This window comes from Onychostruthus taczanowskii, unplaced genomic scaffold (genome assembly GCF_017590055.1).
Source record: "Onychostruthus taczanowskii isolate IOZ18803 unplaced genomic scaffold, ASM1759005v1 scaffold136, whole genome shotgun sequence".
In the NCBI taxonomy this organism is placed as follows: Eukaryota; Metazoa; Chordata; class Aves; order Passeriformes; family Passeridae; genus Onychostruthus; species Onychostruthus taczanowskii.
In genome coordinates this window covers 656,221-678,948 of record NW_024498529.1, presented here as the reverse complement: position 1 = coordinate 678,948, position 22,728 = coordinate 656,221, and the positions used below count along the sequence as shown (strand labels likewise).

The 22,728-nt window shown below is 40.8% G+C and overlaps 2 protein-coding genes across 21 annotated transcripts in view; both read left to right on the top strand.

Annotated features, from left to right (window-relative positions):
* Window positions 1-10,341, top strand: part of ARNTL2 (aryl hydrocarbon receptor nuclear translocator like 2) — a 31,304-nt gene extending 20,963 nt beyond the window's left edge. The window contains exons 10-18 of one of the 4 annotated variants that reach the window (XR_005952110.1): window positions 707-947; window positions 1,872-1,978; window positions 2,538-2,688; window positions 3,908-3,963; window positions 4,761-4,869; window positions 5,328-5,415; window positions 6,655-6,763; window positions 7,750-8,172; window positions 9,242-10,341. Coding sequence is in view for 2 of the 4 variants with exons in the window: in XM_041397171.1 (XP_041253105.1) it covers window positions 707-947; window positions 1,872-1,978; window positions 2,538-2,688; window positions 3,908-3,963; window positions 4,761-4,869; window positions 5,328-5,415; window positions 6,655-6,763; window positions 7,750-7,886 (998 nt within the window). In the remaining 2 variants the exon portion in view is untranslated. Of the gene's footprint in view, window positions 1-706; window positions 948-1,871; window positions 1,979-2,537; window positions 2,689-3,907; window positions 3,964-4,760; window positions 4,870-5,327; window positions 5,416-6,654; window positions 6,948-7,749; window positions 9,087-9,241 lie in introns of those variants that run through there. The other 3 variants (XR_005952111.1, XM_041397171.1, XM_041397173.1) reach the window with 3 other exon arrangements.
* A 4,313-nt stretch (window positions 10,342-14,654) lies between these two features.
* The window catches only part of PPFIBP1 (PPFIA binding protein 1), a 656,824-nt gene continuing 648,750 nt past the window's right edge, over window positions 14,655-22,728 (top strand). For all 17 annotated transcript variants that reach the window (XM_041397130.1, XM_041397115.1, XM_041397126.1 and 14 more), the window contains exon 1: window positions 14,655-14,765. The gene's annotated coding sequence lies outside the window, so the exon portion shown is untranslated. The remainder of the gene's footprint in view (window positions 14,766-22,728) is intronic.

The window sequence follows — 22,728 nt, the reverse complement described above, 5'->3', positions numbered from 1 at the left end:
GATAACTCAGTTTCTCATTTTGCAGAGTTGATCCATTCTTTTTGTAATAGAGAGGAAAATCAAAGCTATGGAAAGCATCCTGTTCAGCATAGAGGTGTCAAGAATGCTTTGGCATTTTTTTGCAAAGACAGCTACTGTAGGACACATAATGTCAAACCTTGATGCTTATGAGGGTGTTTGCATGTTATTTAGACAGCAAAAAGGGATGAATGACAGTGTATGCTGGAATTTAAGATAGTTAAAAGATTTGTATTCCCACAAAACTTCAGAAACCTGAGATAAATAGAAAATAAGCTGAATCTTTCTTTAACTTCAGTATGCTAATGTTCAGGTCATTCTGATCACCAAAGGTGAATTGATTTGGAGGCTACAGAGGGTCTCAGGTTAATTGTAATTCACAATCCATACAAAACCAGAGTGATTTATGTGTTATTGTTTGTTTTCTGTCTAACTTGTGTTTGAACTGCCAACACCCATAACTCATCTTTCTAAATCTTACATAGGGTTAGAAGTTCTCTTTGCAGGTAAAAACCCAAATTGAATAGAACATAATGAATTGAAAAATTCTCTGTAAAATGATCTTTAGCTTTATACAGTTGGTGTAGGTAAGCATGAAATATAGTTGCTGGTCTCACAGCCAACATAATAAGTAGTTTGGTTTACTCTTTGAACAATAACTACTTCTTATTTAATTTCTTTCTACTAGAGCACAGAAAATACTGCACCATTCACTGTACTGGGTATTTGAAGAACTGGCCTCCTAATGAGGTGGGAGTAGAAGAGGAAAACGATGTAGAAAAGGACAGTAGTAACTTTAACTGTCTTGTTGCGATTGGGAGGTTACACCCTTATATTGTTCCACAAAAGAGTGGAGAGATAAAAGTCAAAGCAACAGAATTTGTTACACGATTTGCCATGGATGGGAAATTTGTTTATGTAGATCAGCGGTAAGCATTTTGTTCTTTACTGAAGAGAAATGACACAACTGCTTCCATTTTCAGATCCTCTGTCAAAACTGTAATTTCTCCAACAGGGTAGAAGTTCTAATTCGAATTTTCAATTTTTGAGAATTTTTTTAAAATTATCAAGAATTCTAATTTTCAGAATGTTTTTCTGCTCTACACAAGAAGCAGTTAATTCTTAAACTATGTGTACTTGGCCTTTGTTTTTTGTCAAATAATACATAATGTATAGAAGTGTATTGTTGTATAGAAAATCGACTCATTTATTCATAAAGAAAAATCTCAAGTTAGAGCTTCATAGCTCTGCACAAGACTGAAGTAATAAACAGTTAACCAGAAGTTATTACTTCTGAGTCTTACCATTTGTAACAAATACATTCTATCTAAATGAGGTACCAAATTATTTTATTAGAAATGAGAACTAAGTTCCCATTTTCTGTACTTTCTGAACCAGACTTTTATTTGTTGTGGAGATCTAATTACCACTTTGCATTTGGAATTTCATTGTCACTGGAAATGTTACTGTTTTCAGTCTTCTTTTCTTTCTACTAAAAGTGTCAGTTTGAAACTAATTCCTTTGAGTGGAAGAGCAAAATTCAACTGCTGACTTTTTTATTGACTCTTACGTGTGACCAGTACTGTGACTGGCTAAGGGAGAGCCACTAAACAGAAGTATTTTGTGTGTACATGTTTAAACATTTACTTTACCTTCGAATTGTCATTCATTGCAAAGGGATAATTTGCTGTGAAAAATATCTCCTGTTGTTTTAGAGCTGTACTAATGCTGTATTTTTTTCCCCAAACATGAACACAGGTGTCTGTTTGTTTAAATATTAATGTTCTGCTTTATCTGACACTGAAGAAAAACACCTTTGAGTCCGCTGTAGTTCATGTTTTTATTTCTAACAGCGCAACAGCAATTTTAGGATATCTGCCACAAGAGCTTCTAGGAACTTCTTGTTATGAGTACTGCCATCAAGATGATCACAATCACCTAGCTGAAAAACACAAAGAAGGTACAAAATAGTTGGTCCTCCCAGACTACTTACAGCTATGTGTAACTGCAAGTGAGAACACTGCAAAACCCAAACTACCCAACCTCAGCATTGCCCTTTGTGATGTCTGTGTTGAGACAAGCCTGTGTAAGGCTTGTAATAAAAGCAGGGAGAAACTTGTGTTGTCTTGGCTCCTGGTGCAGGGCCTTAATTGTGGAGGAATAGTGTCAGCACCTCTGTCAAACCCTCTGCTTCCATTCTTTGTAAGGAAGGGGAGGAATCCTGAAGAGCAGATGTGTCTGATAACATAATTAAAGACATGAGTTAATGTTCACCAAGTCATGAGTCTCCTAGTGCTTTGCAGGAACTTAGTACTTGCTTATTAATGTAAGATTTATGGCCCTGCTGAAACTATATAATTTGATTTTAGAACACATCCCAGGTTGTTCTGGCATGTTTATTCTATGTCTGGCCAACAGAAACATTTTGATTTTATGATGCTGTAAAATAGATTTATTATTTCTAACTTTACCTTTCTAAGCTTAAATATGGTGATTGTAACTCTCCTTTTCTTATCTAGTGTTGCAGAACAAAGAAAAAGTATTTACAAATTCCTACAAATTTAGAGCAAAAGATGGGACTTTTGTTACTTTAAAGAGTCAGTGGTTCAGTTTCATGAATCCTTGGACCAAAGAGCTGGAGTACATTGTATCAAACAACACTGTGGTATTGTAAGTAATTTATATGACTCTCCATTTATTTTTTTGTCATAATTACAGTTAGCACTAAAATAACCTGCCTAGAAAGCAGAACAAGACTAGAAAACATCAAGCTTGCACAAAAAGGGACTGAACAAGCTGGACAAACATCTTTTTGGCATTTACCAGCTATTTTTGTTTCAGGTTTAAATTGTGGATTTGACTCTGAAAACTATGCTGTTTCCCAGTAGGAGAAAAAGAGATGAAAGAGTTTCTTGTTAAAGGAAGAAGGGAAGGATCTTTAAGAGAAGTAGATTTGAATAAATGGAACTGTCAAGTTAATTCTGCTTTTCCTTCTGGTCTTTACAACCCTCTGTGTGTCAGTTGACCCAATTCCAAGTGCTGCCCTACCCCCAGGTGTCAGAATGTAGAGAAGCACAGTTGATAGATGGTGGAAATGCAAGGCAGGACAGAAAAATCCTCTTCAAATTGATTGCAAGGGTGGAGCCTGGGGGACAGTAAATGTGTGTGTTTAATTCTTTTTATTTGTAGTTCTTTTTCATTCTCTGCACCTTGCAATGGAGCTATAATTGGGATTGTTCCAGTGCTACTGAAGATCTTTGCCAATGATTGGGGTTTTCAGTGGGGACAGAGGGGATTTTATTTCCATTAAATAAAGTTGTTGAGGGAGCCTTTTGCCTATTCTGTATCTGGCTCATGCCTTAGGTCAACATCACCCACCTCTTTTGCCCATGTCCTTTTTCCCCAAGAAAACAGGGAAGAGCAGTTCGGACAGTCTGTGCTGGCCAGTAGCCCAAGGACACTTTTTTGCCTGCCCTGGAGATGTGGGTATTTGCAGCTGTCTGCAGGAGGGAAGGAGGGCAGCAGCTGCTGACACGAGGCAGCCTCTGACCTGTCCTTGTTCCTGGTTACCTGATTTCCCTCCTAACACTAAAAATGACAGCCCTATTCCCTTATCATGGAACACAGACAATCATACTAGCTTTGTTTTTAGATTGGAGAGTAAGTAGAAATCAGTATTTCACTCACTGCTCAGAAACATTACAAAGAATTGAACATGAAAATATGTGAGGAATATCTTATATTTCCCTAGTTTGAGTATGTTAGCTTTGGTTCTGTGTAAAGTATTCTTGAAATTAAACATAAATATATGCTAGATTTTGCTCTTGGAGAAAAAAATGCTGACTTTTTGTGGCTTGTTTGGGATTTTTTAAATTTCTTTACATCTTAGAGGTCATAAGGAATCAGCTGAAGAAGAGGTCCTCTACAGTTCCCAACCTGCAGAAGGCAAGTGTGACTTCTTACAGATATCACAGCTGCATCTCCTGATCAGTCAGTTAAAATTTATCCAGTTCAGGGTTTTTTCTATTCTAGGTTGCATGCAAAGAAGGATTAATTTTTTTTTTAAAGCTACTTCTTTTTCAGTGTCTAGTTACTTTCAGAGGCCTAATTGATATAATTCACAGAACTCTAAAAAGAAGTGCATATAACCTACTTTTAATTTCCTGCAGCTTCTGCTAGAGCTGGGGATTTGGTTAGTAGGATCTTGTGCTTTGGCACAGATCCTTCATATTTTGCCCAGTTTTTGGAATAGATGCAACTGTGCTGAGTTTATCTATAAAATACAGGGGAATACTGATACAGAACATATTTTGTTATTATTTTTCTGCTATGCAGAGTTTCTGGTTTCTGCATACCATTCTATCATCGTGCTGTCAAGGCTTTATATTTGCTTTTCAAAATGTTCTTCCAATAACTGATTTCAGTTGGTGAGAAATCCAAGGTTTTTTTTAAACTCATGTTCTTTGCAATGTTTGTGAGAGACACTGGGGGTGGCAATGATTAAATATATTTCACTACTGGAAAACAACAATTTTCACAAACAGATTATTCACTTTATATTGCAACACCCTCTGCCATGAATCAGTATTTAAAGGAGTATAATTTCTGAATACATATAAGAAAATATATACTTGTATATGTATATCTAGAACAAAAGCTACTTTAAAATGAATCTTTGTTCTGCAATGAAAGTGCTCTTGGTTTAAGGTTTTGTTTGGGCTTTATTTTTTTTTTGTCTACAGATGCTGTAAAACAGTCTTTAGTAAGTGTACCTGGAATGTCCTCTGGAACAGTTCTTGGTGCTGGAAGTATAGGAACTGAAATTGCAAATGAAATATTAGAATTACAAAGGTAATAAATGCATAATACCATCACTAGGCTTTTAAGTGAAGATAGGCATGAGGAATATATGATTATGTGAGGTTTGTTCCAATTTCACTTTTATTGTATTATATGTGTAACATTTTTTTAGGTTGAGCAATAGCATTATGAGATACCATTATAATTATGTCAGTCTCATGCCTGGCAGAGCACATGACTGTACTGGTGATTCAACAGAGGAAGAAAACTGTGCTCAAGGAATAGAATTGTGACCCATGGTCTTTTCTGATCTCTTCTCTGTTTTCTGCTACCAAAACTTGGAGGAGGATAATGTAGAATCTTCAGGAGAATTTAAGACATTATTGTTTTGAATTATCAGACTCATGCTTTGTCACTGGGGAGGTCTGGTGGGTTCTGCACCACACAGTCTGGTTTTCAGTGTTTGCTTAATGTGACCTGGTAAATCAACTAAACACATGCAATTTTAGGTTGCATTCTTCACCCTCTGGAGAATTAAGTCCATCACATCTCCTCAGGAAGTCACCTTCTCCAGCTTTAACTATAAACTGCAGTGATGTGAGTACACCCCTGCCTGAAAAAATCCAAAATGAAAAGGTTAATGTCAGCTCAAAACCTGTGTTTGAGCCAGATTGCCCTGATTTGTTTTTGTGAATGTGTACTTTTAATCTTAATGGTTTTGAAGAGACGTTAAAAAAAATCTGTGCTGTTTTGAAATGTTTAAAATTGTGACTTTGAAGGTATTTCATTACTCTTCTAAAAATGGGTAATTATGCTAATATAATGTGCTTGTAAATCTACTAGTGCTTGTAACACCATAAACTATAACTAACATAGTTATATAAATAACATAGTTATTGCCCATAGCTATGGAATAATTAACATATCTTCTTACCTAAATATATTGTATGTTTTGTACTGGACATGGCATGAACAAACTTCTCCAATAGCTCTTTGAATGCAAATTTCTTTCCTGTTAGAAATAGTTTATCTTTCCACTGCAATTCTCATTTCTTATTAAAAACCCCCACTATTCTGGTCTAGGAGCTGCTTTGACTTCCCCCTTTTTTTAATTATATGTTCTCCCCTTTCTCCTGAAGAGTTGTTTGACTTATTTATGCTGAACTCTCTAAATCGTGTAATGTCTCATCATAAGGATAATTTAATCATATTCATTGAAGATTTTTCTTGATTCTGGGCCTTGGTATCCCATTTGTTCCTAAAATACTTTTGGAAAGCATTTCACCTTTATTAATTTCCTGGTAGAATATACACAAGTCAGACAATCCTAGGAATCTCTCCTGCTAAATTACATGTATGTGTTAAATAAAACAACTGTCAGGAAAAAAAAAAAAATCTTTTTTTGGGTTAGCATATAGAACCTAGGAGGTATGAGGGCTTTTTTAATCTCTTAACTGGAATGTTTTGACAGTGACAAACATCAGGTCACTGGGAATTTGTAGTTTATGGCAGTAGGTGTGGAAAGTGCAAACCAGTACATTTGGTGCTGGATTTATTTACTGAACGCTGAGTTAGACGCTCAAGCAGTGCCATCACTTTGAAGTACCTTTGACAGCTGTGTAAGTCACGACTTTTATTTAAGCCAGGTCCAGTGCTATATGAACTTATAAAATATTTGTTTCTAAATGCAAAATATCTGCCTGATGAGGTATATTTTTCACTTTCTCTATTCCGTTCTTAATAATTTGACAGGAATCTATGATGTTTCTCTGATGTAACATTTGTGACTAAATTTAGGATCTAATTCTGTCCTTTCTACCAATTCTGCTCTTTCAGGTGCCAAATAAAGAGTTGATTCAGTTATGTCCTTCAGAAACAGAAGCTCTGGAGAATTCAGAGCAAACCCAGGGTGCTATTCCATTGCTCAGTAATGAACCTCTCCTCAGTAAGATTTATTTCTCTTGGGGATATTCTGGGGGTTGCAAGGGCTGATACTTCTGATCACTGGTGTCATTTCTGAGTGCACCACTTTACAACCACGTATAAATTGTAAAGAGATGTGGCTGGCTGAAGATGAGAGCACTCTGAAAACAGATGTGTTACTGCTGCAAGGCAAACAGCAAAATTTGGTAAGTGAGGCAATCTCATGACAAAAAACAACATCTGTAACTGAAGTTTACCATTGCATTCTTAAACTTTTCGTGAGGTACCTTACTGTTCTCTCTCCAGGACAGAGATAGGGAGGGAAAAGTATTTCAATGCAATGTCAGGGAACTTCTTGGAATTTGTGAATTATTGTCCTTTAGCACTTTACCTCTTTCTAGGCTGCAAGCTGCGAGTAATTGGTACAAAGAAATAATTTTTTGAATCTTTCCCTTGTTAAGTTTGTCTGGATGCAGAATTCCCTGGCGCTGTAAGAGGAAAATGCCACTGCATTATGTTTGACATAAAAGGCAAAATGCTGTAAAAGCCATGTTGATGCTGATTCTGTATTTCAGCTCTTAGAAGCTTTTCCATCTTCCTCTTCTCCCTCATTTGCCAGGGATTTATTTGTTTATTTATAACCTACAGCTTTCTTCTGGTTGAACTATGAGCCTTTTCAGAAAAAATTAAAAACCCAAACCCTGACAACCCCAAACCAACCAACCAAAAAAGAAAAACACTGAAAAAGAAACACAAAGGAGAAAAAGCTAATTCTTTAATAAGGGTTTGGGAAAAAAGAATTAAAAACAATCCCAACAACACAGAACAAGGAAGAATGGTGTTAAACTAAAAGGGAGTCAAGTTAGGGGTTTTTTAACATAGAAATATTTGCCTTGACTTCAAAGGCATGTTCTGCTTCAAACCAATTCTGTTCTGCAAGTTACCATGTTCTCCATGCTTCATAGTGTTTATGCCTGCTTCAAGCTCCCTGTTTTAATCACTGTGTAGGTGGCAATTCTCAGCTGGACTTTGATGCCATCTGTGAGAACGATGACACTGTGATGACAGCTCTGATGAATTACCTGGAGGCTGACGGGGGCCTGGGAGACACAGCTGACCTCAGTGATATCCAGTGGGCTCTCTAGAGCTGCTTCGGGGAGTAAGGGAATGTCAACAACCCCTCATGCACAACAACTCTACATCCTCAGTACTGTATTGGAGTTTTGCAATGATTCCTTTGAATTCAGACTTGTTGTCTCTGGATTTTTAAAGACTGGAGCCTTGTTCAGAGAGACGCATCTTCTGCACCTACGGACAAATGCAATATTTTATTAATGATGAGGAAACCTTGAAATTTTAATATTGAACCATCTGTAACTGGAATGCTTAGAACACTTTAGTATATTTTTGCTAAGAAGCTTTAACCAAAAGGTACTGTACAATGTACAGGATTACTTTTTCTTAGTTTTAATGCTTCAAACTTTTATTTATTGTTTTTGTTTCAAGTTGCAGAATAGTAGTTATCCATGTTACTTTCTCTAGAACCTACTATACTTATATGGTTTGAGAATATTTGTAACTATTAAATGTAATTGAAATAACAGTTTGCACACACTGCAGTTGTAAAATAAGGTATTGTAATTCTCAAACGATGCAGTTTGTGATTCCTTGCACTTCTCAGCAGTGCAATTTTTGCAGTCAAAGGTGAAAATGAAGCCTACAGTTCTGGGAGCAAGGATTGGGGTTGCATCACCCTAATAAACAGAAGAGAATGTTTTGAGAAAAACACTCATTTTCCCAGTACACAAACATGAGAAGGGAATAAGAAAAGAGCAACAAACTCTTAATTACTGTTTTGTATTATTTGTAATGTATTATTAGAGAGGCAGTGCATAGAACCAGAGAAAAATAATGCTCTATTTGTAATAAAGCACTCTGGTCTTGTCCCAGGTTCTTTACTAATTAGAGAAGTGTGAATGGATAGTCTTGGTTCCAGAGTGAGGTTTGCACTGTCTGTTGGTGAAAAAATGTTAAAAGTCTAGAGCATCTTTTATGTTTTTGGAGAGATTGGCAGAATTTTCTACTGCTTGAGTGTGTGACTTTTAAAAATCCCTCTGTACTATAGCTTTGTAAGTAAATGCTATGCAGGATGATCTTTTGGGAACAGCTTTTGCAAGGATTGTATCCCATTACAACAAATGACTCAAGAACATGGCACTTTAGAGGTTGCATTAGAACAATATAGCACTAATATAGCAAGAGAATCGTTTTATCTTGAAGGTTTGAACAAATTTTTGCATAGATTATATATCATAAAATTACAGATTTTTTAAATGTTTTCTTCATTTTTGGGTTTTGGTAGGTTTTGTTGTTGTTGTTGTTGTTTTTTTAAAATTTTATTTTATTTTTTGGTTTGTTGTTGGTTTTTTTTTTTTTTAGTTCAGGTAATGAAAGGAAAGCATTTGAAGATATCTGATACATGTGCATCTTTTTAATACAGGTATTTAAATGTAGGTACAACCCTAACCTCTCTCACTCCAGGTGAGGATGGCAGCCTGGGCTGGTGTTTTTGGGAAGGCTGGAGTTGGGAACAAATGGATGTGGCCGTCACTAGATGTCATCCTTACGCTGCTGGGGAGCCACCCTGTCCTCATGAGGACACAATCTAGACATGAAGTGGCTTCCTCTGCTTGACAGAGCATATTATAGATAATATGACTCCTTTGGCAAATTATGCATTTTTTTTGTGATGGTGATTTGCTAGAATGGCTTCTTGGTTTGATTTTTTCTTTTTTTTTAACTCTGTAGACTTTTTTTTTGCATGTAATTTGGATGTCGTTTACTGCATTCAGATCTCTTTTTTACATACATGGGGCCAAAATAATCAGTTCTCTTGCTTTATTAGAATAAACTTTTCTGAATTTTCTGAATTTTGGGGTATATCATAGAGCAAAGTGGAAGAAATAAACAGGCACTTTCTAAGAACTGATAGAAATCTATTTGTGTAAATGAAATTTGAGATTCTGCCATTATGAAATGCATTTTCTCTTTTCTATTCTAGAAGTAAATTCTAAATAAACCAGCAAATACTGTAGCTCATAGATAAATGACTACACAAATAACTTAAAATTATACAGACTTTATTAGAACAGTTTTTTAAACTGGATTAGTTTGGAAACATGGCAGCTGTTGTTACTGCAGGAGCAAATTAATTCTTTCACAAGATTTATATAAGTTTCTAGACACAAACCACTATTTTTGAATTCTTGGCTATCCCTAAAAAATAAAACCAAAAATGTAACTTTGATTCTTTTGCAGTCAATGACAAATATTGTGACTTTCAATTAATTTATTAGATTTTCCCTTTACTATTTGTAATTTTTTTTTCTGGCTTAAAGCAGCCTTTTCAAGAAAAAGTGTCACTTGTAAATATTTCTGGTGAAATTAATAGATATTTTTGAATACAATTGAGATAGTATGTACTTATCTTTGTTTGTATAACAACACAATTCTAGTAAGATACTGACAGCTTGTTCCTGGCATGGTGCAGGCAATGATAGGATGTGGTTAAACCAGGTCAATAAATACTGTTTTGATGCCCTGCTGTTAAGTCTGCTGGCAATTCTGTCTAATACTGAACTGAAATATGAAGTACTTGTTCTTTCAGATCCCAGGCTTCTTTCTCAAAATATAAACAGGGATGTGGAACTCCTGTGGATTTTGGTAGCTCAGTGTGATGCTCCCCAGGCAGGGAGAGCCTGTAATCCAAGCTAATGTGCATTTTTGGGGATTCAAAGAGAGCTTCAGAACACCCCTGGGCCCTCCAGGGATGAACTCTGAAGGTGTCCACACATTAACCCTGGATTTTCCATTTCCTGTTGCAAGCACAAGGCTTGTGAGGAGCAGCTGAGGGAGCTGGGAATGCTCAGCCTGGAGAAAAGGAGGCTCAGGGGAGACCTCAGCACTCTACAGCTCCCTGACTGGAGGTGGGTGGGGGTCAGGCTCTGCTCCCGAGGGACAGGATGAGACAAACTGGCCTGAAGTTGTGCCAGGGAAGGTTTAGACTGGACATTGGGGTAGAAAAAGGTTATCTAGCATTGGCAGAGGCTGCCCAGGGCAGTGGAGAAATTGTCATTCCTGGAGGTGTTTAAAAGATGTGCAGGTGTGGCACTGATGGACAGAGGGTAGTGATGGATTTGTTGGTCCTGGGTTAAAGCTGGACTTGATCTCCAAGGTCTTTTTTGACCTAAATAGTTGAGTACCTATGAACATTTGTCACTTGATGTTCTGGGAGGAGGGAGAATCCTTTCTGTGCTTTTGGGGTTCCCTTGTAGGGTATGGTCAGATACAGTGCTCTTGCATGGGTCTACAGTAGAGACTGATTCCAGGTTTTTTTCCTGTGGTGCTTTGTAGTTCTGAATTTACTGTGGATCTTAACACTTTTCAGAATACTGGAAAATTTGGTTTACTCACAAGCATAAAAGGCTGAAGTAATTTTAGTGACTGCTCACAACAGGGTTTCTGTTCATGATCCAAAGTGGGACAGAAAAGAGAATACAGTACCTCAGCATGCCTGATCTGTTAAAGGTAAGTTCTCACTATACATAACTTTTTATTATTCATTTGTTTTCCTGTCAAAACCACCAGAAATAATCACATAATCTTTGGAAATGATAAGTTCTGTGGGAAAGCTCTACCTTGGCTGTTGCTGCCACAGTGCTGACCCTGTCTGGGTGGTAACTCTTCTTTCCTGGAATTTGCAGATTCCAAGTGTACATGACCCAACATCTGTAATGTGTCCTACACCACTCAGGGAACCTTGGCACAACAGAGAGAAAGCCACATAATTAATGGGCGCTTGGGTAACACTGTTAATGGGTAACAATGAGGTTTATCAGGCTGTCCTCGCATTGGGGTAGAAAAAGGTTATCTAGCATTGGCAGAGGCTGCCCAGGGCAGTGGAGAAATTGTCATTCCTGGAGGTGTTTAAAAGATGTGCAGGTGTGGCACTGATGGACAGAGGGTAGTGATGGATTTGTTGGTCCTGGGTTAAAGCTGGACTTGATCTCCAAGGTCTTTTTTGACCTAAATAGTTGAGTACCTATGAACATTTGTCACTTGATGTTCTGGGAGGAGGGAGAATCCTTTCTGTGCTTTTGGGGTTCCCTTGTAGGGTATGGTCAGATACAGTGCTCTTGCATGGGTCTACAGTAGAGACTGATTCCAGGTTTTTTTCCTGTGGTGCTTTGTAGTTCTGAATTTACTGTGGATCTTAACACTTTTCAGAATACTGGAAAATTTGGTTTACTCACAAGCATAAAAGGCTAAAGTAATTTTAGTGACTGCTCACAACAGGGTTTCTGTTCATGATCCAAAGTGGGACAGAAAAGAGAATACAGTACCTCAGCATGCCTGATCTGTTAAAGGTAAGTTCTCACTATACATAACTTTTTATTATTCATTTGTTTTCCTGTCAAAACCACCAGAAATAATCACATAATCTTTGGAAATGATAAGTTCTGTGGGAAAGCTCTACCTTGGCTGTTGCTGCCACAGTGCTGACCCTGTCTGGGTGGTAACTCTTCTTTCCTGGAATTTGCAGATTCCAAGTGTACATGACCCAACATCTGTAATGTGTCCTACACCACTCAGGGAACCTTGGCACAACAGAGAGAAAGCCACATAATTAATGGGCTCTTGGGTAACACTGATAATGGGTAACAATGAAGTTTATCAGGCTGTCCTCAAAGATGCTCTAAGGTGAGCAGCAGGACTCTGAACTCTAAACAGCTCAGTAATGTGCAATGCTTTTAAACAGGGAAATCTGATTTCAAACATTGCTGCTTTCATAAACCTTACAGATAGGGAAGGCAATACCACTGGGCCTTTAATATTTAGCAAAATCCTTTCACATGAGCGGATAGAAAGTCTGTGAGAGGAGTGGTTCCATCCTTAGACTTCTCCTTGTCACAATAGGATAAGCAAATTGATTTCTTAATTATACACTTGTGAAGTCTCCTGAGTTGGGAGGGACCCACCAGGATCACAGAGTGCAACTCATGGCCCTGCACAGACACCCAAAAATTCTACCCTCTGCCTGAGAGTGTCATCCAAACACTCTTGGAGCTCTGACAGCTGTGACCATTCCCTGGGGAGCCAGTTCAGTGCTTGACACCCTCTGAGGGAAGAACCTTTTCCTGATCTCCAGCCTGAGCCTGCCCTGGCCCAGCTCCATTCTCTTGGGTCTTGTCACTGGTCACAAGACAGAAAAGATCAATGTCTGCCTCTCCTCTTCCCTTGAGCTTTATATATATTTGATTTGCTAGGTCTTTAAAAATTTTAAGATTTTTTTTTTTAATCTACAAATGCAGTTCCAGTATCAGATACTGTTTTCAGTATCATTGAAGAGATGATGAATCCCTTATCAAACAAAAAGCCAGGTGAGCTTAGTGTTGTTTCAGCAAGCTACAATCAGCTTCTAAAGGTTTGCTCTGAACAGCTCTGGGCTGCCCACACTTCATTCTCCATGGAATTTGTGTTCCAGCCCCTCTGGTGTTCAGGATGCCCCTTCTGCTGGGGGCAGCAATGGACACAGGCTGACTCCTAGGAAAATTGTTGCAGGAAGAGCTGCCTCTCCTCTTTTGGGCTCCTGCTAGTTTCATTTGCAGATTTCTGTTTGATTTGTGGATTGCTGCTTGTGGAGCTGGAGGAGCCAGCAAAGAGTTGTTTCTTATCTTCTGTCTCTCTGTTACTCATAACCACTTAGGTCTTTATGACAGTGCTCCTTTATGAACCCCCACCTTTAGAACTTTTTAAATCATAACAGTTTTCAGGGCTGCCTTGCTTGTTGCATTTACAGTAGTTTACTGCCTACTCCTAGATTGTCTTTAAAAAAAAAAACAAAACAAAACAAAGTGTAACCTTTCCTGTCCTGCTTTTGATGACAGCAATGATTTAGAGTAATGGTAAGACAATGGTCGGGAACACCCAATCTTTTCAAGCAGCTATGCGATTGCCATGGTATGGATTCTTCCAACTGACCCTGATGTGATTCTTGCTCACATTTTACATAAAATATGCAGCATCTTCTGATTTGTAACACTGCTCTTTGTGATTTCCAGATCCACACTGACACATCTCTGAAGTTCACGCTGGAGAGGTTCCTGTAGCTAATTACATTTTCACCCTCATAGGTATATGAAATTTTATTGAAAGCTTGCTTGTCCACTGGAAAAGAAACAGGAGTTTGCTTTTTCTTGATTTTCAGGGGATTATTAGACAAGGTTCCAGATCAAATACACAAGACTATCATCTGAAACTGGGCGCCTGAAATGGTCCCAGGCACTGGGGCAGATTGGTCACTTCTTAAATGACCTTCAACTTTTTGGGGTTTGAAACCAGAAACTTCAGGACAGAGAAACTTTAGACCAGAAACTTTGCAGCAGAGCCAAGACAGGACAGCATCTCTTCCATCAGTTCAGCAGCAGGTTCAGTGTGCAGGGCTTTATCTCAAGTTTTCTGTGGGAAGAGCCAGGGATGGGACAGCCGAGGTCAGACTGTTTTGGAGCTTCGGAGTTTGGGAGCATTTTGTACTTCAGCTGCTCTGGATTATGAATCCTTTGGGCACGAATCTCTCCTGTCCTTTTTAGGAAGGGATTGGAGGGGAAATTAAACCTGAGGAGAAAGGTTCAGGTATGGATTTGACAGCTAGAAATTGTTTGTGCAGGGCTTCGTCCCAGGACTGAACATGGTGTCACACCGAAGCTCAAGGCCAAAACAGTTTGCTCTGTTGGGTATTTAACAATCAGGATACTTCCGGCATCTGGAAGGCAGGACAGCTTTGAGAGCCCAGCTACAACTACTGGTCGGAAGAGCAAAAATTCCCAAGTTAATGACTCTCGGGAGACCGGCCCCGGAGCGTGGCGGGCACCGAGCGGAGCGGCGCGGGCGGGACGGCGGCGGGGGCTGCCCGGAGCCGGCGGAGGCGCAGCCGCCGCGGAGGGCTCTGCGCGGTTCGGCCGCAGGTAAGGGAAGTGACCCGCTCCGAGACCTTTGGCTTGCTGAGCACAAGGGAGTTGCTGTGAACTCCTTTGAGGAGCTGACTGATTTTCATTGTTATGCTTTGTGTGGTTTTTTTTGGGAAGGTGGAGGGAGAACAGAGAGGGGATGAGATTCCAAATCTGGAACAGATGTTCCAAAAACATATCCCTGACTCCTGAGGTGGCTCAAAAGGAGTGCAAAATCCCCAAAATGCCTCTGACTGGGGAGTCTGCTTATTGGGGTTCGCTGTTATTTGTCTCCATCTTGTCTTCATGACCCCTCTGTACCCAGTTTCTAAAATCTATTCTTCATCCTGTAAATACACTATTCACACCCTAGAACTTCTCATTTCCTCATACACAGATGTTTCATCTCTAGATGGATCAAAGTCAAGCCACCAGACACTTTTGGCAACATTCCAAGGTCTCCGAGCCCCCCAAGCGTTCTCTTGGTGACTCTGGACCTTCAGAGTGATGTGTTGAATTCCCACATCTGATGTTTTGCAGTAGTTTTCAACAGAGAAAGTAGGAACCAAATATTATGCAGGATTTAGGTAGGTGATAAAGTATCCTGTGGTTTTAGGGGTGGTCAGTAAAGCTCCTGCCCCACTGCTGAATTTGCATGTCCTTCCTCAAGGAGGTGCTGGTAACTTTTGCCTCAGCTGCTAAATGGTGATGTGCAAGTTAGGTTGCTATATCTGAGATAGCTTCTTCTTGTACTTACCTTGGTGATTATCAGGGCTTCAAAGCAAAACTGAAGTTATGTGGCTGCTTTAAAATGTGCAATTATGATCTGATCCATTTCTGCCTGGCCAAACCACATCTCTAAACTTACAGAAGCAAGGAATAGGTTTATTGGAAGGTTAAGGCAAGTTTTGTTGTGTTCACTCCTCTTGAGTGGAATGTGTGCATTAAGGATACATAAAAGCACTGAATACCTTCATGAGTAAAACTACTTGATACCTTCCTGTAATTGTCTCTGTATATGTACTTCTTCTGTGTGTACTCTGTCTGTGCTGACAGAGCTGATACTTCTGGAGAGAGCTCCTCACCAGAGCTGCTGGCTGTGGGGGAATTGTTTGTGGTAAGGTGAGGATGCTCCTGTTCCCTTCTGCGCCTCTGCCTCATTAAGCAGTGCAAGTTGTGTCAAGGAACAGCACGAGAGGCCACTTCAGCAGTCTCTGGCTTGTGGTGTTTGAGGGGAGATAAAAATAACAAACCCAGTGACTTTAAGCAGCCCTTTGCTTACATTTTGATGGTAATCTCTGTTCCAGCAGGCACAATGTTGTAACTCTTGCATGAATAAAATCCCCTTGCCAAATGGTACCTGTGCACAAAAGGCTCCGAGGTCAGGCGTGCTGATGCAAAAGTTAGTTTGCACTTGCATCTCTCTTTATAGGCTTTTTCACTAAATATTAGTGGAGAACTGAAGGCTGAGACTGGAGCTGGCTGCTGCAGCATCTGAACTCCAAAGTGGAGACCTCTGTGCTGCCAGACAGCTGTCGAATGGTGTTAGATGGGGAAAATGTGATAACCACTAGTGTGAATCAGCATCTTTTAAATCCAACATTTCTCATGGCTCCAAGTGTGATGGATTTGGGAGAAGAACTTTGCTTTCTTGCTTTGTTACAGACATGGCAAAATAACAGGAAAGTACAATGGTCTAGTCTTCCCTGCCTTGTCTTCAGATGGATCAGTTCTGAAGCAAAACCATAGGGAAAAACAGGGTATATTTTATATGTCAGTGTAGAATTAACCCCAGATAGTTCATAGTGGTTGTGAAGGGAGATACAACACACACAGTTTATGGTTGGTAACAGAAAAATATCTGTAAAAATAACTGTAAAATAACTGTAAAAGCAAACAACTAATCCCCCAGCCTCCTCATTCTCAGATCATTCTCTTGTTGTGCTCTGTTATGGACGGCAGAAACAAGAACACACATGCATTTCTTTTGTCCAGAGTGCAATGGCAAAGCATGGAATAACTTACAAGCAGGACCTGGAATGAAAATGGTTCTGTTAAAATTGGGCAAAGAATGCAGTAAGAAACTATGGGCATCCTTTTTATGTATGAAAAAATGTAGAGGAAAAAAATTGGAAAATGGTACTTTTATTTGGTGCCACCTCTTTTTTTTTATGGATAAAACCCTATAGTGAGCAATCAGAACAGAAGTGGGAAAGCCAGGAGCCTTTGCTTTTTACAGTGGATTTAATTTCCATTTTCTCTTTTCTTTCAGTGTCACAATGAGGACTATGCCCCGGCCAGGTGACGACGACAACAGGGGTGCGACAGGTCCCCCTTCAAGCTCCGCAGAATTCCAGCCACCAGCAGAGGTTGGGCACAGGAACAAAGAGGCAGCAGCACAGGTCTTGGGGTGGAACTGGCGTAACTTTATTTAATAGCAAACTCCTCGAGTCCAAGGTCCCAAGGCCCTGAACTGAGGGCAGGCACTAACTTATAAGCAGGGGCGGTCTCAGGCGAGGATACAATTCCTAACCAATCGGGAAAACTGGGGGTGGAACACAGAGCCGGGAAATACAATCTGTAAACCAACAGAGGATCTTAAGGGAGGGGAAAAGCTTAAGTAAACCAATGTGGTTTCGAAGGATGCAAAACTGACAGGGAAGTTTCTGGAGGAAAGGGCAGGTTCTGGGAAGGATTGACATATGAGGAGGGGAGGAGCAGGGGAGGTTTTTGGGGAAAAAGGGGTAGGGACAGGAGGGATTGACAACTTGGAAGGAAGTAGCTGGATAACTAACAGGAGGACTAACAGTTAACCAAACTGAGTAACAATGAGGGAGCAAGTCTAAATGGGGAACCTGTGCTACTCCAAGAGCAGGGGGAAGAAAATACAGAGGGATTTCAAAACCACATATTAAACAGTAACACATGCCAAATAAAGAAAACACAATATGACATTTGAGGACTGGAGAAAACACTTAACTCATCCCATCTTTGCCAAGAGCTTTGGTGTTTGAGCAGCCAAACCCAACAGGCTCCAGAACTGCTGGCCTGCACTGGAGAGCTCCAGGTTCTGCCTGTGGTGTGGGAAAATGTTGGGGGTAAAATCCAAGGCCATCTCATGGTGAGGGAATGACTGTTTGGAGGTGAACTCTGGACTCACCGTGTCCTTCTTCCTTGGCAGCAGCTGGCGGGGAAGGGAGAAGAGGCCCTGTGTGGGGCGAGGCTGGAGAGAGTGAGCAGAGGAGCAGTCTTGGGCTGGAGAGGGGCAGGAGAAAGGCAAAGGGACCTCCCTGGTGTTACCAGGGCACTTGTGGGGAACAGAAGGGACACTCTGGGGGCAAAATGGAGGTGGGGAGTGGCAGAGTTGGGGGAAAATCTGAGTTCATCTGCAGGGAATAAGTATGGGGATAATTTTGAGGAAAAGCTGAGGTGATGTTTAGGGCAGAGAAGGAGTCAATATTTTACAGGAAGGAAAATTTTGGGGGTAAAACTTGATGTAATCTCTAGGGGACAGAATGAATATTTTAGGGTAAAAATGAGGTACTCAGAAGTGGACAGGTGGTGAAAATTTTGGAGGCACAACCTGACCAAATCTCTAGAGCAGAAAATGAACATTTTGAGGTAAAAATGAGGTGATGAGTAGTGGGTGTGTAAGAAAAATCTGGGGGTTAAATCTGAGATAATCTCATGGGGAGAGCACAAACACAATAAGGTAGCATAAGGGAATCAGTTATGGGCAGGTAGGGAAATTTTGGGGGGTAAAAATAATATGAAATTATCTGTAGGGCAGAGAATGAACATTTTGTGGTAAAAATGAGGTCATTGATAGTAGGCAGATAGAAAATTTGAGGGGTAAATCATGAGAAAAGCTACATGGTAGAAAATCAGTAGGAAGCAAAAATAAGGGAATCTGTAATGGATAGGTAGGGGAATTTTGGGAGCTAAGTTTGAAATAATCTAAATGTTGACAATGAATATTTTTAGTTAAAAATTAGGTAATACATTGTAGATAGGTAAGGAAAATTTTGGGGGTAAAACTTGAGTAAATCTCTAGGGAGAGAGTGAACACTGACAAACTGAGGCAGGCACTGGGTGTAGACAAGGAAATTTTGGGGGGTAAAACTTGAGAAAATCTGTAGGGAACATATTGAAGTAAAATGGAGATGATTGGGAGTGGACATACAGGGAGAATTTGGCAGGCACACCCTGAGATAATATGTCAGAACAATAAATGTTTTTGAGAAAAACTCTGATGTGATGTGTAGGGGGCAGGATGAACATTTTGGGGATAAGACAGATGTAACTCATGTGGTTTTTGTTTTAAAATCTAGTTAATGTATAGGGAACAAAATTGACATTTTGGTCATAAAATCTGAGTTACCCTGTAGAGGAAAGAATGCATATTTTGAGGTAAAAAGGCGATAAACAGAACTGGGCAGGTAGGGAAAATACTGGGGGAAAACAGTGAGGTAGTGTCCAGAGTAGAGGATGAATACTTTCATGTAAAAAATGAGGGCAGTAGAAGTGGACAGACAGGGAAAATCTGGAGGGGAAACATGAAATAATCCCCAGGGAACATAAGGAAAACAGAGGTAACCACTTGTGGATACATAATGAAAATTTTAGGTGTAGAAAGTGATATTTTCTCCAGGAGGGAGAATTAATATTTTGAGGTGAACAGGAGATAACTAGTAGTGGACAGGGAGGGAAAATCTTGGGGGTAAAACTTGAAATAATCTGTAGGGCAGAGAATTAACATCTCGAGGGAAAAACTAGGTAATCAATAGTGGACAGAAAAGGGAAATTTTGGAGCAAACCTTTAGGTAATCTCTAAGTGAAAGAAGGAACATCTTGAGTTAAAATGAGTTGATCAGTAGTGGACATCAATAGAAAATCTGGGGGAAAAACCTGAGATGTGTAAGGGTGAGAAGTATTTTAGAGAAAAAGATTTGACATAATTTATAGGGGACACACAAAGATTTTGAGGATAAGACAGAACCTGTGTGGTTTTGGGTTTTAAAAATCTCAGTAATACATTGGGAAGAAAATGGACTTTTTGGTCATAAAATCACAGTTAACTTGCAGGTGAAAGAATGAATATTTTTGAGGCAAACTGAGGCAATCAGTAGTGCACAGGAAGGGAAAATGTTGGGGGTAAAATCCAAGGCCATCTCATGGTGAGGGAATGCCTGTTTGGAGGTGAAATTGGGACTCACCATGTCCTCATTCTGCAGCAGCCAGCGGGGAAGGGAGAAGAGGCCCCCTGTGGGGTGAGGCTGGAGAGAGCGAGCAGAGGAGCGGCCTCGGGCTGGAGAGGGGCAGGAGAAAGGCAAAGGGACCTCCCTGGTGTCACCAGGGCACTTGTGGGGAACAGAAGGGACACTTTGGGGGCAAAATGGAGGTGGGGAGTGGCAGAGCTGGGGGAAAGTCGAAGTTCATCTGCAGGGAATAAGTGTGGGGCCCCCAGCCCCACTGATGTCCCTGGGGGACACTTGACAGAGTTCCCTGGAATTCTGCTGATTTCATCCCCCTGAGCTCAGGCTCCAGTTGATATTTTAAGGCAGGAGAACGTGGTGGCCAGATGCGCTCCCAGCCCATACTGAGGCAGCTCCTGTGCCCAGGACAGGACCTATCTCCCTGCAGAAGCTGAGTCAGAGGTGGCATTTGGTACTGTAAGGGAAGGGAGGGTACTAATTGTTGGTATTTTCAGTTTTGGAGAAATTCAGCGAAGGTTGGAAATTTTTAGGTTGGCACCCCAGTGTTGGCCAGTACGAGTGGCCAAAAACAGAAGCCATTTTCCATGGGAAAAAGAAATAATTTCACCAGGGTCTGGCTATCAGCTCAGAGGTGGCATTTGGGGCTCTAAGGGAATGCTTGGTCCTAGTTGCTGTCAGCTTTAGTTTTGAAAAAAATCCAGCAAAGTTAGCAAATTTTTAGGTTGGTACCCCAGTGTTGGCCAGTGCGAGTGGCCACAAAGGCCATTTTCCATCGGAAAAAGAAGTCATTTCCCCAGGGTGTGCGTATCAGTTCAGAGGTGGCATTTGTCATCTGAATCATACCAAAAAGGTTTTCAGCTACGTCTCACACTGGAAAAATGTGCCAGTATAACAAGCTTGCCTGGAGCGTACCCGTGAAACTGGTGGAAACTTGTACTTGGTCCACATTGACCTATATCTATTTGCCTGTTTTTGAAAAAACACAGATCACTGAAAACAGTGGCATCAATTACTGCATCACACTTGAAATAATAGCACACAGTTTTTTGTAAAATTGTTTGGCCTTTTAAAAAATTCTATGCATTATATAAGTAATGTGGTAATGGCTAAAGCCTAAAAAGATTTTCCATTTCTATTCTATACTTTATTATTATTTAAAATGAATTGAAAATGTGTTATTCAGTGCTGCACTTACAAACCAGAACATATAGAATATATATTAAGGATCAAAATCACATTACTCTATATTCAAAGTAAACAGGTTTTAAATTATCTCTATACTATTCTCATGCCTCTATCAATACAACCAGAGATGATGTCACTCATATCTGTAATCATGGAAGTGTAGAATGCTTTGGGTTGGAAGGAGCCTTTAAAGAATTTCTAGTCCTCAGGCTTCTGACCTCCAAGGAGGCCTTGCAGGCCCTGGGCCTTCTCCAATGGCAGCTTGGGTCCAGGAGGTATCCTGTGCAAACTGCAGAATTTCAGAGGGCAGCTCTGAGCTACGGGCCTAAGGCCCCTGAAAGCTAACATCAGCACTTGTCCCTGGGAAACCAAACAAACCAACCCAGGTTCCTGATGTCACTTTGCAGGAAGCACATGTCAGTGTCAAAGCAGCCTGAGTTGGCAGTGGTGGCAGCTTGGGTCTGGGAGCCATCCTGCACACAATGCCCAATTTCAACCTTCAGCTGTCCATTTTGGGCCACAGGCACATTAACACCAATGCCAGCCTGTTTCCCTGGGAAACCAACCTCACGAGCCCAGGTTCTTGATGTCAGTTTGCAGGAGGCATTTGACAGTGTCAAACAGCCCGAATTGGCAGTGCTGGCAGCTTGGCTCTGGAAAACATCCTGCCAAAAATGCAGAATTTCAGCATGCAGCCAGCAACTCAGGAACACAGGCCCCTGAACACAAATGATAGACTCTTTCCCTGGGATAACAAACTCATCAGCTCAGGTTCCTGATGTCACTTTGCAGGAGGCATTTAGCTGCTATCAAAGCAGCCCGAGTTGGCAGTTGTGGCGTCTGGGGTCTGGGAGGCACCATGCGCAATTCTGAATTTCAGCATGCAGCCAGCCACTTCGGACCACTGGCCCCTGTATGGAAATGCCAGCCATTTACCCAGGAAACAAAACTCACCAGCCCAGGGTCCAAATGTCACATGGCAGGAGGCACTTGGCACTGTCAAAGCAGCCCCAGTTGGCAGTGGTGGCAGCTTGGGTCTGAGAGGTATCCTGTACCATGTTGAATTTCAGCAGGAAGCCAGCCACACCAGACCACAGGCACTTGTACAGAAATGCCAGCCATTTTCTCTGGGAACCAAAACTCACCAACCCAGGCTCCTGATGTCAGTTTCCAGGAGGCACTTAGCACTATGAAAGCAGCCTCAGTTGCAGTGCTGGCAGGTTGGGACTGGGAGGCTTAATGTACAATGCTGAATTTCAGCAGGCAGCCAGCCACGCTGGACCACAGGTACCTCTACAGAAATGCCAGCCCTATTCATTTGGAACCAAGACTCAGCAGCGCAGATTCCTGATGACAGTTTGTAGGAGGCGCTTGGCACTGTCAAAGCAGCCTGAGTTGGCAGTGCTGACAACTTGGGTCTGGGAGGCATCCTGCACAATGAGGAATTTCAGCATGCAGTCAGCCATGACAGACTGCAGGACCCTGAACACAATGTCGATCTGTTTGCCTGGGAAACAAAACTCATCAGCCCAGGTTCCCGATGTCAGTTTGCAGGAGGCACTTGGCACTGCCAAAGCAGC